The sequence below is a fragment of the Podarcis gaigeae genome (assembly GCF_964106915.1).
Source record: "Podarcis gaigeae genome assembly, chromosome: 14".
Classification (NCBI taxonomy): domain Eukaryota; kingdom Metazoa; phylum Chordata; class Lepidosauria; order Squamata; family Lacertidae; genus Podarcis; species Podarcis gaigeae.
In genome coordinates, this window is record NC_139690.1 from 33,229,387 (window position 1) to 33,247,441 (window position 18,055).

The 18,055-nt window shown below is 42.1% G+C and overlaps 1 protein-coding gene across 35 annotated transcripts in view; it reads right to left on the reverse strand.

The window, feature by feature from the left end:
* RBFOX1 (RNA binding fox-1 homolog 1) overlaps positions 1-18,055 on the reverse strand; it is a 1,459,852-nt gene that overhangs the window by 321,500 nt on the left and 1,120,297 nt on the right. Inside the window, exon 1 of one of the 35 annotated variants that reach the window (XM_083710879.1) lies at positions 15,415-16,179. The exons of 31 other annotated variants lie outside the window; for them this stretch is intronic. In XM_083710879.1, coding sequence (XP_083567005.1) covers positions 15,415-15,558 — 144 coding nt within the window. In that variant the 5' untranslated portion in view covers positions 15,559-16,179. Of the gene's footprint in view, positions 1-15,414; positions 16,184-18,055 lie in introns of those variants that run through there. 3 more of the 35 variants (XM_083710870.1, XM_083710888.1, XM_083710876.1) reach the window with 3 other exon arrangements.

Below are 18,055 nucleotides of genomic sequence, written 5' to 3' on the forward strand. Positions count from 1 at the left end.
TAGAACTGACTCCCTCCTTGTCCTTCTGCCATTTGGGTTCCAGCAGGCTTTTTGGGAACTGACTGCTTTTAATGAAAGGGCTGGTGCCATGCTGGTATTATTATTATTATTATTATTATTATTATTATTATTATTATTATTAGTTTTAATAGATTTTATATATGCATACAATTGATAGAATTAAAGCTATATTAAAACTACTTGCTTTTAAATATTCCACCCTCACATGTCTTTAGTGCTTCTAATTTTTATCCATAAACTGCCTTGAGTCCCATGGCAGGGGGGAGTTGGGATCTGATCTAAACAAACAAACAAACAAACAAACAAACAAACAAACAAAGTAAGTCATTACCCCACTGTGACCTTTGGCCCGGAGATGGCACATTTAGCTTTCAGAGTGAGTCCATGTGGCAGAGTTCAGGGCGCAGAGTCTTGGCAAACTTGAGATTATTTAACTGCAAGAATATTTGATTGTGTTTAAATGTTTAGTTTCATACTGCATTGTTTTCTTGTTTACCACCATGAGCTCCTCTGTAAAGAAGGGTGGGATAGCAATCTAGAAAAAGGAAGAAAATGTGGACTGAGATTTCAAGTTCCCTGCTTGCTCAGAGTGTTCCAGTGCAGTTCTCTGCTTAAACAAGAACAAAACTCAAAAGTAACAGCAAAATTTAAAAACACGTATTCTGAGAGACAAGAAATCTAGAAATTCGCACACTTTTAGAAGTAAGATGTTTGAAATATGAATTCAAATGCAAATATTCAATAGAAGTTTTGCTTGATATTGCAGATTAATGTAGGAAACTGGCTGGAACGGATTTATGGGTGAATGCATGCAAAAGTGACACAGTCTGGAAACAGATTGATTCACCATCCCTACACTTCTCTCTCACTCCCTCTCCCCACCACCTTATGTAACCAGAAAATGAAATCAGCACATTCTAGGCTGACATCATCATGAAACAGCAGTTAGCATCAGGTGGTGCATAATTTTATTCCTGGTGAGCACCTTTGAGCAATTTGTGAATAGGAAGAAAACAATCTTTCTCTTCCACCTCACCTTATCAGGGGTTTTCTGTTCCTTGACTCATTCACAGTCCAAAAAACTTTAAGAACTGCCTTTTTAAGCACTTTCTTCTTAAACTTCTTAAACATGGCCCTTTGCGATTCGCCCCACCCCATAACCAGATTTTACCTTATTTATTTATTGAGGCACTTCTAACTCACTCTTCATTAAATTCAATCCCGGAGCAGGTTAAAAAATATTAATACGAACACACAATTCATAATAAAACCAACACCTATCTATCTGTGAATCGATAAGGTAAAGATAAAAGACCCCTGACAGTTAAGTCCAGTCGCGAGCGACTCTGGGGTTGCAGCACTCATCTCGCTTTACTGGCTGAGGGAGCCGATGTTTGTCCGCAGACAGTTTCTGGGTCATGTGGCCAGCGAAACCAGAGCAGTGCACCGAAACGCCGTTTACCTTCCCACCCGAGTGGTACCTATTTATCTACTTGCACTTTGATGTGCTTTTGAACTGCTAGGTTGGCAGGATCTGGGACCGAGCAACGGGAGCTCACCCCGTTGCAGGGATCCGAACCGCCGACCTTCTGATTGGCAAGCCCTAGGCTCGGTGGTTTAGACCACAGCACCACCCACGTCAATCTATAACATAACATTACAAAACCCAGCAAGTTAGCCAAAGACCTAGACAAATATGCTTTTTTAAATGGTGCTGAAAACCCACCAGGGTCACTGAGAGTCAAACTTGAGTACCGCATTCCACAATCATGGTGCTCAAGAATGATCTCTCATGGGTGCAGTGAATGCAGCACAGTAAAGAGGGTGTCCTTTCCCTACCTTGTGACAGCTGCACTGTTTGCCAATATTCCTTTGCTAGCACCTCTCCATGAGCAGTCAGGATGGGAGCAACTAAGCCACAAGTTGTTTACATGTGAAAATGTGTCTAAGACAATCATTTCCTGAAGCAAATGACATTAAGTTCTCAAGGCAAGTAGAATTTCTGGCCTTTTCTCCAGCAAATGGCTGTGTGTTGATATCCCAACTCTGAGACCACCTCTCTCCCCACCCCCCTACTTTGCTTCCTTTCTTTGGTGATGGGATTCAGTAGCAGTAGCAGTAGCAGCAGTGGACAGCACCACTGGGTGGAAAGCTGTCTCTGCGTGAGTATGAAACAGAATAGCACGTAACAAAGCTTAAAAGGCAGGAAGGCAAAATAGCTTGGGTTGCTGTTGTGATAGTGCTGCCTGCTAGGATTGTGTAAGCAACCAGTGGAACTTTGCCTGAGGTTGCTGACGTCTGGGTGTCTTAGATACCCATTTGGTATTTTGCGGTTCCTCTCACCTTATTGCCATAGCAACCTCGAAGTGTCAGTGGGGTGTATTAGTTTGAATGCTGGACTGGGAGGGGGGAGGGGAGGGGAGAGACCAGGGTTCAAATTCCCACTCAGCCATAAAGCTTTCTGAGCCTCCAATCTCTGAGACTACCCTACCTCACAGGGTTGTTGTGAGCATAAAACATGGGGGGAGGGAAACCACATACTTCTCAGAGGAAAGGTGGTCTATAAATGTAACACATGACTAAATGAATAAAATAGGTAACTAAATGGCACTGAGAGTTTCAGTGACAACCTACGTTGGAGTTCCTGGCATGGGAACCAAAGAGCAGAAAGAGAGAGAAAGCTTTTGTGCCCTGCTTGGTGTGTGTGTGTGTGTGTGTGTGTGTGTGTGTGTGCATGCAGACTTCATGAGGCAACAGTACTAGGCCAGAATGCCACCAATGGAAAATTGAAACCTTTCCGGTGAGCCACTTTGCTCTTTAAGCAGTCATGTAGCATAATAATAAAGATTAGGAGAACAGGCCTTGTATGCGTGTGCAGGTCCCTGTGCATTACGGAATAATGACATTCTGAGCGGAAATAAATGAAGGCCCCTGCAGTGCTATTCCATCAGCTTTGAAAAGTAAATAACTTCACTTCTGACGAGAGAGTTTTTCTTCTTCCTTGCTCCTCCTGCTACAGAGATTAATTGAGCTACACAGCCAAAGACAGGATTAGCACATGAGTTAGAGGAAGAAGGAAAACTTCAGAATGTCACACTCACCACAAATATTTAAAATCTACCTGTAAGTATAATAGCCACTTTCCAACATTCTCTTGGTTTACCCCCATGCAGTTGCTATAATCTCTCTCTCTCTCTCTCTCTCTCTCTCTCTCTCTCTCTCTCTCTTTCTTTCTTCTTCTTCTTCTTCTTCTTCTTCTTCTTCTTCTTCTTCTTCTTCTTCTTCTTCTTCTTTCTCTCTCTCTCTCTCTCTCTCTCTCTCTCTCTCTCTCTGTGTGTGTGTGTGTGTGTGTATTATGGAAGGATGGAAAAATTCAGTTCACCACACCTTTAAAGATGAATCTCCTTAATTTGCACTTCCTGAAACAATATAGTAACTGAAAGCATGGCCATCCTTTGACATTTGCATTTCCCTGTATTTTGTAGTGTAGTTTCCGGTCATGTAATGTGTACAAAAATGCATATGGTAGGGTGAAAGTGCAAGGGGGAAGGCAACAACTAGTGGAAATAATATTATAATGCAAAAAATTGTCATGCGAAAATGAGTATATGTGGGGGGGGGGATGCATACAAAACTTTCAAGATTTTGCACTAAAATGCTGGTGAATTTCCATGAGGACTTTCTAAAATAGTTTTTTAAAAAAAAACCAAAACCATCACATAATGATGTGGAAATGTGGAGAACTGAATGCAAGCAGCAGAAAAATAAGAAGGTGGGAGAAGCTGAAGTTAACAGATCCGCCGACTGTTTGTGTGGCTTAGTGTCTCTGCGCTGGGGGGGGGGATCACGATTGCACTTGCTTGTTCAATAGCTCTGACTTTCTATACACTGTTTTTAGGATTGCAGATTAAAAGTTCCGTTAGTGATGAAGCTTGAAGATGGGATTTCATGGATCACAGCATTGGCACTTAGCCAGCACTGGAATGTTTTCAAGGGTTGGTATGGATGGGCATCTGCAAAGGGCCTCTACTGGGTGCACTATGAGTTCTAGGTTACAGCTTGGCATTGTCTGCAATGACTGGCAGCAACTCTTCAGCTCTGCAGCCACGTGACATGAGCCCCCTGGACCTGTTGCAGGAAGGAGGAGGACCTGTCAATGGGAACAGAGTTGTTTGTATCTAGTCATCAGACCACCCTGATTTTAATTTATAAGTAGAAAAGAAAGCTGGTCCAACTAGCTTAGTATTATTTATGACGAAGATGCTAGGGATTGAACCTTGGACTCTCTGCATGTAAACTAGATGCTCCACCCCTGGGATATGGCCCTTCCTCATGGAGAAGAAATGGCAAGGACTTATCAGATTAAGAGGGTGATTCAGGACACACTGGAAGATTCAGGTCTGATGAAGAAAGGCACTTTTTCACACAACAGTGCATAGTTTAACTATGGAATTTGCTCAAATAAGAGGTAGTGATGGCCAGCAACATGAATGGCTTTAAAAGAAAATTTATGAAGTACAGTGGTACCTCGGGTTGCATACGCTTCAGGTTACATATGCTTCAGGTTACAGACTCCGCTAACCCAGAAATAGTATCTCGGGTTAAGAATTTTGCTTCAGGATGAGAACAGAAATTGTGCTCCGGCAGCAGGAGGCCCCATTAGCTAAAGTGGTGCTTCAGGTTAAGAACAGTTTCAGGTTAAGAACGGACCTGCGGAACGAATTAAGTACTTAACCCGAGGTACCACTGTATAAGGCTATCAGTGGCTGCAAATCAAGATGACTATGTTTCCCCTCCACAATCTGAAGCAGTGCACCTCTGAATACTAGTTCCTGGGAATCACAAGTGAGGAGAGCACTGTGTATTCAGGTCCTGCTTATGGGCTTTCTGGTCGACTGCTACAAAAAGAGGTTAGCCTTTGGCCTGATTCAGCAGGGCTCTTCCTTTCGCCTTAACAATTCTGATTTGAATCTGGTTGAAAATCAATCACACAAATACCTGGGAGAAGCAATAGCCCACCAGCAGTAGGACACCTTTGTATGTCCACTAACACCATTATGACTCTGAACATATACACACGTCTTTAGCTGTAGCACCTCTGGATGCTTGGCTTCCTTCTGTTATCTGATTCAAAATGCAAAGAGTGCCCCAAACAAGAAGGAACTCCAAATAGCCCTTTTCTTGCAATTCAGAAGCACTACTACCGGTTTTGTTTTTTACAATTTAGACACACTAATAGTTTGTCATGCAATTCAAAATCACTCCCTCTTTCAGAATACTAGGCCACTAAGATGAAACAATCTACTCCTTCAGAGGGCTCCTTAAACAGAACAAAACAGAATGGAAAGGCGGTGGCTCGTTCAGCATCCATGGCCACACAAAAGGGCAACATCTTTTCTACTGCCAGTAAGGCACATTATTCTGTAAATACCATTGAAGAACAGGCGCCTGCAGGAAACCAAAGAGGAGAATAAGAGGAGGAAGCCAAAACCCCAAGCTCTTAAGATGTTGAAGAGCTGAATTAAAGCAAGGGGGCAATTGGTAATTCTTTTTCATACACTGACCTGCCTCTCATTTCCCAAAGCATGTTGCAAACTTCTTTAACTGATATTATATTCTTAAGATTATTATTACCACCTGCTCTCCTCTCCTTTCCAATCCTGGCATTCAGAAGAAAGGAGACACTTCACTAAAATGTTTTCATGCTATTGTGGCTGAGAAGTGACCCTGTTTGACATCGCTGTAGTCAAAATGTCCTAGGTAGCTATTATTCAGAGTGAGAAACACACAGCGCTTGATCTCTTAAACAGCCACTTCACATTAGGCTGCTCATAGGAGAGTGAGAGGGTGGGGAAGGAAAGGGAAGGGAGGGAGCTCAAATGGTTCAAGAATGAACTCCAGAAGACATTTAATAATGTATAGTTAACACCCAACTTTACGTTTTACTTCAGAGGAAGATCTGAAGGTTTATCTACAAATATAAAGCAACCTGGTTCCTGTTAATTAAAAGAAACAGGAGATCACCCTTTAAGGGCTTGTCCACACTTCTGCTTGCCCCATGCCTAGAATCAAATCAAATCAAATTTTATTAAACGGTCACAGACCAGATTAACTCGTGCAGCTAGTCAGCGAAGCATAACACCGGAAAAAACAAAGGACAATTTCAATACAGATTAGGCCATAACAGCAATTTAAAATTAGACAGCATAAATAAAATTAAGTATTTGCCTTCGCTCTTGTTTCCTACACCTAATAGCGGCTACATAGAATTCGGCCTAGAATGGCCAGGTCTGAGCAGTTTTCCGCTTGACCCAGGCTTTTTACGTGTAAATCCCAAGTGGTTTTCTCCATGAAGTTGTCCAACCCTCTTTTAAATCCACCCAAGTGGGTGGCCATCACTGCCTTCTCTAGGGGTGAGTTCCATAGTTGAACTGTATGTTGTGTGAAAAAGTAACTTTTGAATAACATTGCATTACTTAGGGGCAGATAAAGAAGAGCAGGCGTAAGGTCCAAACACATGAACAAGGGAATAAAAACATAAAAAAGAGCCTTGCTCGGCATATCTAGTCCAGTATCCTCTTCTAAGAATGGCCAGCCTGATGCCTAGGGGAAGCTGGAATGCAGGACCCATCAAAGAATAATAGAACTGTAGAGTTGGAAGGGACCCCAGTAGTCAGAGCCAGTGTGGTGTAGTGCTTAAGTGCGGTAGTCTCGTAATCTGAGGAACCGGGTTCGCGTCTCCACTCCTCCACATGCAGCTGCTGGGTGACCTTGGGCCAGTCACACTTCTTTGAAGTCTCTCAGCCCCACTCACCTCACAGAGTGTTTGTTGTGGGGGAGGAAGGGAAAGGAGAATGTTAGCCGCTTTGAGACTCCTTAAAGGGAGTGAAAGGCGGGATATCAAATCCAAACTACTCTTCTTCTTCTTCTTCTTCTTCTTCTTCTTCTTCTTCTTCTTCTTCTTCTTCTTTATTTGTTGCATGCAGTAACTTTTTGGTTCTGCTGCATTCTGTCCAAACACTATGCTATCTGTCTCGCACTCCATTTGGGAGAAGTTACATAAATTTAAAGGGACGCGGGTGGCATGTGGGTTAAACCACAGAGCCTAGGACTTGCCGATAAGAAGGTTGGTGGTTCGAATCCCTGCGATGGGATGAGCTCCTGTTGCTCGGTCCCTGCTCCTGCCAACCTAGCAGTTCAAAAACACATCAAAGTGCAAATAGATAAATAGGTACCGCTGCGGCAGGAAGGTAAATAGCGTTTCTGTGCGCTGCTCTGGTTCACCAGAAGCAGCTTAGTCATGCTGGCCACATGTCCCAGAAGCTGTACGCCAGCTTGTAGGGATCAGATGGGATTACCATGAGGAATTATAAAATATACATCAAGTCATCGTGTCCACGATGAAAGCATTGTGTTGACTGGGTTTGATATATTGACGATAATTTCTGATTAAATCCCATAAGATTCTACATTCATGCCCTTTTGCCTCTACTGCCCATTTCTCTTGTCATGTACACTGCCAGTTGCTACGCCAGGCAGGCATCCTGGGCCATAAAGATAGTGGGCAAGTTTCTTTGAAGTAGTTTTCTTATATATTTATCTTAGGATGTTAATCTTAGGGCCTGGAAATGGTTTCACAGGAAGGTGATAAGGATGCCTATCCTCTTGCCATCCTTCTATCCTCTCTTGTTTACTCCTGTTTGTGATCTCCAGAGTTTCTCTAGTCCTCTTTTATTTACTCTCAGATTATGTATGCATGCTCAGAGTAGTAGTCTTTGTAGTTAAAAGAATTTCTTTTGATCTAACTTTGTCCCCACGTGAGTTTGTGAAATGATCAGAAGAAATCTGATTGGTTCTTACGAACACTCTGTAAAAAGTTCTTTTGTGAATAAAATGGCCTGGGCCGGGGGCTGCGGAGATCGGATGGACAGGCACACAGAGAGACATGATTATATGCACCCTTCCCAGAGTCTTGCTGGTTCAAGTCTCTGTGTGTATTCTTATTAATCAGAGTTCAATCCTTCCTTTACTTTGCGAACGCAACACCAGCTCCCTTGGTCAATAAAGCGAGATGAGCACCACAACCCCAGAGTCAGTCATGACTGGACCTAATGGTCAGGGGTCCCTTTACCTTTACATAAATTTCACAATTTGGTTGGATTTAAAAGAGGGTTGGACAACTTCGTGGAGGATAAGACTATTAATTGCTACTAGCCATAATGGCTATGCTCTGCCTCCATGGTCAGAGGCAGTAATGCTTCTGAATACCAGCTGCTGAAAATCATGGAAGGGGAGAGTGCTCTTCTGCTTGTGTCTTGCTTGCAGGCTTCCCATGGTCATGAGGTTGGTCAATGTGATAAGAGGGTGTTGGACAAGATGGACCATTGGCCTGATCCAGCAGGACTCTTCTTCTGTCCTTACTGTTTGTCAAAATGACAGACTGAATTCAAATACTAATAAATCCACTCCCTTAAAATATTTATGCAACAGAATCAGCTTTCAACATCTCTCTTCATCCACCATTGACAGAACCAATGCAGGGCTCCAGCTCAGTGGCTGTACATTTCATGTCAAAGGGCTTGGGTTCAAATCCCATAATCCCTTAAGACTGGGAAAGGCCCCTGGAGAAATTATTGGGTGTAGGTACAAAGAACAATGACTTAGCATAGTAAAAATCAGTTTCACATATTGTAGGCTTATTGATTCCAATAAAAAGGTGCTTACAATCTTGTGAAATATCAGTTTAGAGATGCACCCATGACACACATTTTGCCTGCAAGCTACCAATTCCAGTCTCTGACATTTTACTTTTAAAATGTATTTGGGTAGCAGAGCTGCCCTGCCTGGCATCTTGGAAACCTACTGTCAGGCAGAATAGTGGACAAAACCTATCAATTGCCTGACTCAGTAAAGTCTGTTGTCCAAGTACTCACTGCCCATGGGCAACTTCAAGGTTTCTGAGGTCTCCCTCCTTAAGGCTCTTGTTCTTTTAACTGGATTTGGACTGGACAGATTTTCAAAGAGAGGACTGTCCCCCCCATAAAGCAGGACCCATGGCCACCATTTCATGCAGGTGTGGTGGCTCTGGCTGTCATTGGCTCTGGTCCCACCTACACTTGGGTCTGCCTGCCTCCCAACTCACCAGTCCCAATGAAGCATGTTGGAGAATTCTGACAGAAATGGGAGTGGAAATGACCAAAGGTTGCTCATTTGCACAGAATGGAAATGAATCCGACAAATGCAATTGGCATTCACTGTTGTTGTTGCTTTCCCCCTCTGCAAATGATACATAATTGTTTATGGTTCTTCACCGCCCCCTCATATGCATTGTATTTGCATTGAAACGAATGGCCTTTGCATCAAAATGAATAGGAGGGGGAAACCATAATTAAGTAAAGCTTTGCTACAGCAGACAGCGAGATGAATAATGTAGTTTTCCGCAGAAGATAAACTGTAATGGAATGGAAACAGGGCTGCATGCAGAATGGAAAATGATGCCTTCTTCCACCCCTAGTTCTAATGGGCAGCAGTCACCACTGCTCAGTGTAAAACAGTGTCATAGGCTCAAACAAGACAGATTTCCCCCCTGTTGGGATGTGCACCAACCTCCCCCACCTCTCCAACACACACACACACACACACACACACACACACACACTTGTGCTTTTCTCAAACTGATTATTTAAATATAGCCAGCCATGTACATTGCACTTTCCTAAGCAACATAAACAAAAGAAGGGTATTTCCCCCAAATAACTAACAAGCTAACAGCTGGTCTAGATACCACTTGAATTGTGTGGTTTACAGCTGGGGAAGGGCTGTAGGTCAATGGCAGAGCATTTGCTTTGCATGTAGAAGGTTCCAGTTTCAATGCAAGCATCTCCTGGTAGGGCTGAGAGAGAGCCCTCTCTGAAATCCTAGATAGCTACTGCCAGTCAGTGTAGACCAGGAGTGGGGAATAGTTGACCATTCAGATGTTGCTGAACTACAGCTCCCATCAGCCCTAGCTAGCTTGGTCAGGGATGGCAGGAGCTGTGGTTGTCTCCATCCAGAAACCCTGGAGAGCCACTGCTAGTCATGTAGACAATAGGAAGCAAGATGGGCCAAGGGTCTGACTGAGGAAGGTTCCTAAGATGAGCACTGCTGTTTTAGCAATGAGGAGAGCAGCCTTCCTCAGTCTGGTGCCCACTTGCTGGCCTGGCTGGCTGGGTCTCATGGGAGTTGCAGTGCAAGAACAGTTGGAGAAGGATGCACTATGACATCAGAGGTCTGTATAACATTGTGCATTCAACAACAGCAGCAGCAGCAGGAACAAGCTAGCTAGCTGTCAGGGTTATTTCATTGAACTACCGTAGTTAAAAAAGAAACAAAGTTATCCAGGATGAAAACTGTTGTCTTGAGCCACTCTCTGCCCTGCAAACTACTTTCTAGTTAAAGACAAAGCAGGCTGATATTGAAGTTTCAGTTCAATTGCTTTCGATCGGCTGGTGTCCGGCATGAGAAATGGCTCCATTTAAGAGGAATTACCCTTTGTACAAATCACTTCACTATTTAAAACAAACCACATGTATCATCATTAAGTGAGAGAAAATTTACCAATCTTTTGGTATCGACAACACCATGGCTGTGTTGTGAGATAGCATTGCATATGGCATTGCAACAGTTGACTTTGCAACTCCATATGGGGGGACTGTGGCCAAACAGCAAAGTTTGTTGCCTGGTATAGGAGGTTTTCCTGGCTGTGCTCAGATGAACCCCTCTCATGAGGGATTGGGCTGCAAGGCAGCTGTGTGGGGTGGGGGGCCACTCACAATATCACAGTCTAAGCCCTAGCTATATGATTTGGTTTAGTTAGTTTGCTTTCTGAAGTCAGATCAAAATAGGATGTCAAAATCGCCTCAAAGGATATCTAGTGCTGCTAAAATCTTTCTTCCAAACACCACTGGTCAAAGTAGTGTCTGATTTTAAGGCAGGGTGGGGAGGGGATCTGGGGGCCTCCAGATTCTGTTGTCCTCCAATTCCCACCAGCCCCTTCCAGAATGGCTAAAAGTCAAGGATAATGGGAGTTGTAGTCCAGGAGGCCATAAGCTCTACACTCCTGATTAGAAAAAAATTCTGTGGAGCTGGCATATTTGGATTTTATTCATGTGCTGCAGAGGTTAGAGGTGGTAGGATAAGGGACGCCTAGATACGTCTACGTTGAGTTTTACAAATGTTCGTTACCGTCTTCATAAGCCAAGATTGATCGCTAACCCATTTTCATCACATCTACTTTTACAGAACATGGGATATTCTCCGATCAGATCCTAAAGCTGAAGGCCAAAGGTGCAATCCTATGTGTGCTTATTCAGCAACAAGTCCCATTTGAAATTAGCATTGAGTTGCTGGAAGGTAAACATTTGTAGGATTTGGCTGCAAATTTGGTACTAGGCTTGGTAAAATGGTTGACAAGACATCTAAAGGGTTTTGAACAGCTCCTCTTGATGGATGCCAGCACCAACTTTTGACTCCCCCCTTTCTGCCTTTTAATGAACACATGACTTGCTGTTCATCTATAATATAGACAAGGCATAAAGGCCAGGCTTCCAAATTTAACCATTTCATCAGTCAAGCTTCCCAGTGCATTTGTATAATAAACTGCCGTGTGCTATTTAAAGTTCTCTTTTGTACAAGGACACATTTGCATGCTCTGAAGGATTTCTTAGCAGCATTTGTAAAGCATAGCTTGTCATTAGTTTGGAAAAGGCTGCTTTGTTGACACCATTTAAAAGTATTTCAGTGGATGCAAAGAGAACTTATAAACCTCACAGGTTCAGTTCAATAAGCAATAAATTACAATGGTAAAGCGTAGCACACAGAGACATATTTTCCAAAATGAACTAAATCACCTATTTCTCCACCTAGGAATGGAGGGGGAAATCAGTTCAGTCCACATTTAAAGGCAAACCTCCCTAGTTTGCTGTTCCTGAAATAATATGTGAACCGAGAAGCAGCCATCCTCCAAAATTCGCACTACTCTGGGTTTTGCAGTGCAGTTATCCCCCCAAGTAATATGTACAAAAAATGCACGTACCAGGGTAAACTGTGTGTCAAAGAGCATATATAAATGAAAACAGCATGCAAAGATGTATCGTATTAGGCAAAAAGGTATGCAAAATATCTGTATATTAGGAGAAATTTGCACTAAAATGTTTAAGAATTTTCATGAGGACTTTCATAATAATAATACTGTTAACCATTCTCATAAAATGTAGAGAACAAGGCTTTAGGTTACAAAAAAGGCAAAACTGAGAGAAACAGAAACTGTTAGATTAACCCGTCCCTACGACCTACCCTACAATTTTTGCATTTAAGGGGGGTCCACACTAAAAGCAGCTTCTTAATTGCTATAAAGTTGAAACCAAGACGCTTGTGTTATATCTACTCAACAATTTTCTGCATTGTGTGTGTGTGTGGATAACATGGAAGCAGTTTGGGGCAACAAACGATTGCAGGGGGAGAGGAAGTAATTGTGACTTGAGCATTAGTTAAAGTAGATCACCACACAAGTAAAAGAACAAGTTAAGAGGACAGCAACCTATTCTCTGTGTTTCAAGAGAAGAATGTTAGCGACATCTAGTTAGTGATGTTATGTTTACCACTCAGACTTAATGCACATCAATAAAAACGGGGGAGGGTGTAGTAGGATCCAAATTTTCTGCTGTGAATTAGTTTGGCATTATGCATCCCCAAAGGACAGGGTTTTGTATTATGCAATTTATCCCCCCTCCCACCTAAAAAAGAAGGCTACCAAATCATAGCTGTGACAGGTGTAAAATTCTAGATAACTTATCATTACCTGATAAACAAAATGACAGTTAAGGCAACACTTCATTAAATGCAATAGAAATTTCTGTAGTATTGCAAAACAAACAAACAAATTATCTGAACAAAATCCTAGGGTTTTTTTCTTTGCAGCTTCTACAGACCAAACTGTACTCAAAGGGCGGGGTGACAGTAACAGACCTAGAAATGTTTTTTTTTATTATTATTATTAAATCTCCCCACCACATGTATCTTAAATGTAGAAATCCAATTCTACAAGGGAAACGAGAGGGAGACTACAGAGTGTTAATAGCATGAACCTCTGCAGCGGAACAGGCATCCGCAGAAAGGTTCAGGAAAAGCCTTCAAGATGCAACACTTTCCAAAGTGCACGATGGTGGCAACTCTCCTAATTTTGTCCAGGGCAGAGTGAGAGCCACCACTTTCAAGCATATCATTGTGGCAGCATCTATTTTCTTAAATCAGAAAGTATCTTCTATACAGAGGCTGAGATTGCACAATGCTATTGCAATTCTACATAGAGGAAAGAGATGATTCCTAGACCCCCACTTCTTCCCCCTCCCCTCATCCTCCAACCTCGCATTTATGTAATCTTTTAGCAGTTCCTTGTGTGTCCAGATTGACCTCTAACCTTAAGTCACATAAGCCCTTTCAAAAGCTACTTCCCAAAATGGTTGCATTGGAAAAGTTCAAGAAACAACTGAAGAAAATAGAACTTGCTTCTGCTGGTATAGTACAGCTATGCAGAAAGACAATGGTCTTTTAAGGGTGATTCCCCAAGCATCTAATTTTTAAAAGGCACACAGAAGTAGCATTGAGACTTTAACTTAAAAACAAAGGAAAGATTTGGTAGGCTTACTGCTAATTTAAATTGCATGCAGATAAAGCCCTCCCACGTAACAACTATATTCTAATCTGTACACATGAACCTTTTAATATATAATTTGTTTGTCAATCCCAGAGCCAATTCCCACCGAGTGTCTGGATACGGAAGAGAGCTTTGGTTTCTTTTAAAATGTGAGGCTTTTGAGCAACTGCCCACGTCTTAAAAGGCACCAATGCTTGGATTCTGAATAATTTCATTTTAAAAAATAAAAATAAGAAGACAGATCCATTGCAAGAAATCAAGAATATATTAGAACATTGCTCTGTTTCCCCCCCCTAAAGAGAGACAAGGAAAGAAAGTTCCGTATTGCTTTGCACACATCTGTATGTGACATCTAAACTGCCGTAGCAGCTGAGTGTTAATAGATAAATGCTCCTGTACCGTACGCTTCAGCTGAGTTATAGTAAATGCAGAAAGGGGGGAGGGGGGAGATGACACTCTCAACAGAATAAATGCAATTACATTTGCATGACAATATATTTTAATCTTGCTCCTTTGCACCCAGTGCATATCCCCTCTGTAGTAGGAGGCTCAGTTTATTACCCACAAAACTGTACATTTATAATAAGAATTCTAAGCACAGACATGCCATTGTGAGATGCTGACACTTTGACGCTTGAACATTTGCCTGGGAGAAATATCCCCCCAATTGATTTCAATGGATTTACTTTTAAGTAAGTGGACCCGGATGTCTTGCTGTGCAGCCCTAATTTATTTTCCCTTCTGAAATTTCATGGACAAAAGGCAACAAACCCCAAAACTTATTTGTAACACCAGTTGGGGGGGACCCCTAATATTAAGATGCTGAAAATAATAATAATGAGGGAACGACTGATTTCTAAGGTGGAGGTAACTGCCTATGCCCTCCCCCCTCCCCATAGTAAACCCTCAATATGATGCCCATTGATAAATATCAAGATGCAAATCACAGATTTCCAAATGACCCATCAACTGATCTGGCAAACTTCTACCATCTATACTGCTCTTTCCCCCTACTTCAAATCCATTTATCCTCCACTGGCATCTAATTCCAATGAAGGACTCACATGGCAAATTGTGAGTTTAAACCAAATTTGCACCAGGACTGTACTTTGAAAAACAAATTTGATTCCCAGGAGCAAAAACTGGGAGGGAGAGAAGAACGATTTTAAATAATAATAATAACAAACATAATTTTGTGTGGCTAAAATCTACCATCTATCTATCTATCTATCTATCTATCTATCTATCTATCTATCATCTATCTATCTATCTATCATCTATCTATCATCTATCTAAACCTTGCATGCATATTGTTCCCAGAGCAAATACAAAACCAAAACCACAGAGGCGGCGGGGGGGGGGGGGGGACCATCCTCAAAACTTCAGAATATTTGAGATCACATGCATTGAAGCTGTACCATTAAAGAAAACGGAGGCGCAGAGGCAACTTTCCCGTACGAATTAATTTCTTTTGCTTATTTGGATGCATTCGTACACAGGCAAACACACACAGACACATGAAAGAGACAATTACACATTCCATTCAGGCAGAAAGCTGTTTCCACTTCATGGGGTACAGACAATACAGTGACAAGAAGAGGGAATGACCAAACCCGGGTGAGAGTGGTGGGGGGGGGGGAGAGAAGCAAGGGTGGGGGACAGAGAGTTGGAAGAGACAAAAAAAAGTTGCTGCGACTTACCTGCTGTAAATACATAAAAGTCAAGGCACAGGACAGCTGGGGACACATGCCAACATTCGGCAGCGCAACGCAGGTCGTCCCCGTCAGAGGATGCTGCATGTTGCTGCTCTGAACCCGACGTAGGACAAGTGAAGGGGGTTGCATACACGCACGTTGCTGCTGCCTCTCCGGTGCAAGCTTGGTTATTTATTTCTCTCTCTCTTCTCTCCCCCCCACCCCAAACCTGCCACCCCCAACACCACAACTGCCAGCACTCTCTCTCTCTCTTTCTCTCAGATGTGTGGGGGGTTTTTTTGCTTTTGATTTTTCTCTCTCAAAAAGACACACAACCTCTCAAAAACATCCCTTCTCAGGGTGTTTCTTTTTCTCTCCCCCCCTTCTTTTTAACAACGCAACCTTGCCAGCCTCCTCACCTCCAGCTCCCAGTGTTAAAGCCCCACTACGTTCAATTGTCAAGGCAAGGCCATTTGATACAATTTTCGTTTGGGAGGGTAATCCCACCCAACGTTGCCAAACAACACCCCCCCCCCCAGCTCACTCGAACGAAACAAAAACAGAGAGGTGTGGGAAGGAGAGAAAAAAAAGGGGTGGTGGTGAGATTTAATAAGCAAAGGAGAGAAGGCAGCCGGCAGCTTCTAAGCTGAGCTGCTGAAACTCCCCCTCAGTGACAACCGCCGTTGGAAGGGTTTGTTCCACATTAAAAGCCTGGCTCCCTTGGAGAGAGAGAGAGAGAGAGAGAGAGAGAGAGAGAGAGAGAGACTCCTTCTGGTGTGGCTGATGCTACTCCGCTCCTCTCATTTGTCAAATGGGTTCTAACCAGGGCAGGGTCTCTGTACCACTCACCAAAAATTCAAATAACTACATTTTAAAAAATCCCTGGAGAGGATGCAGAAGGAGAGAGACAGGCATCATATACAGTCATGAGGTTTGGGCAATTAATGTCACTGCCCAGCTGGGACGAGAAAGGCTGTTATGATTCACCACAGACACCCCTCCTCTCCAATGTTTTTTGTTTTTTTTTTTCTTCCTCAGGCCCTACACCTGACAATCAATTAGGGAATCCCCCATCGAAGGAATCAGGCAAACAGAAAGAAAACAAAGTCTCTCTCTCTCTGTGTGTGTGCACATTTAGAAAAACATGCATTAAAAGTATAGAAGCACAAAAGAAAGTTAAAATACTCTAGAAGATACACAAGGCTTTGATCTGTGCCTATCTCTCTGGCCATCCTTTTCAAAACATGTACCATACACAGGGACACACAAACATACACCCCCATCACACACACAGATGGACTTTACATGCCTGACTTGAAAGGAAAGCTTGAACTCACATTTTATACTGAGTCCTATTGCACCAGAAGTACAATCTGATGTATGAAAGCCACAGGAGCGAGAGGGAAAGCATTTCTTATTCTTAATATTAATTCTAATTTTAAAACTGCTTGTTTAGATACCATGTAATGTTGAAAGTATATTTAAATTTCTAGAGCCCCCTTATCAAAATCACTCAGGGTGAGGTGAAATGAATATACGTATACCATATATCTAGGAAATAATATGTGTGCGCACACACATCTCCCAAATCTTTTTATTTTCATTTTCCATAATATACTTTGCACCTATCTCCCCTTCTGCATTTCACAAAAGCTTGTAAAATCATTAACTGCTGTGAAAAATTAGATTAGGAACCACAGCAGAATCTCGTGGAATAAAGATCATGGTGTGGCACAATCCTTTCCCTCCCTTTCTCTCCTGTCCTGGGAAGAAAACATCTCTCTCTCTCTGTTTGTGTGTGTATAGATACAGATACAGATACAGATACAGATATAGCTATAGATATATAATTTCATTTAAGATTATAAAACGTGTCAGAAGGACAATCCATTACAAGAGGCTATTCTGTCAGGTTACATGAACAAACAGCATTAGTCACTAGGGGGAATGTAATGTTTACTTTTTTACTTAAGAGAGAGTAATGTCCCTCATTGGAATTAGTATTCAACTGTCGCAAACTGTCTCTCCCCCCCCCCCCCCGCTTTTATTTTATGGAGTAATAATTATTCATTAGTAGATCTAGTTAGTCTTCATGTAATAAAATCAGATGTGATCTGCAAATTAAATCATTTATGCTCAAAACTTGTCCTTGAGGTCAAATTTCTTTCCCCACCTCCCTTCCACATGTTACTAATATGTAACAAAAGATACTGGTGTTATTCAAAATGGAATTTGACAAATGCATTGAATTATTAATTCTTCCATAAAAAGGCTGAATCTCAGCAAATTACTCTTCAGGATTCCCCTCCATTTCCCTTCCCTCTCAAGGTTCCTTTCGAGAAGCAGAACTTTTCAAACATTCAGAGGGAACCCAACTAAAAAAATAATAATAATAAGAAGAAGAATAAGAAAAGAGAGGGGGGAAAGGCAGAATAGGCTACAATCTGTACCAAGTGAGGGAACATTTAGAGTTAGCGGGAAATATAATAATTTCACACAGAAATATATTCTGTGCCATTTCTTGTTGTTTTTATGTGGGTGTATTAAAAAAAAATGGTGTTGGGAAGGTTGAAACTAAATTGAAAGCACATATTTCCCTTTAAATAAAGATTCATTTCTTTCCCAAGCTACTATTGAACTAAAATGC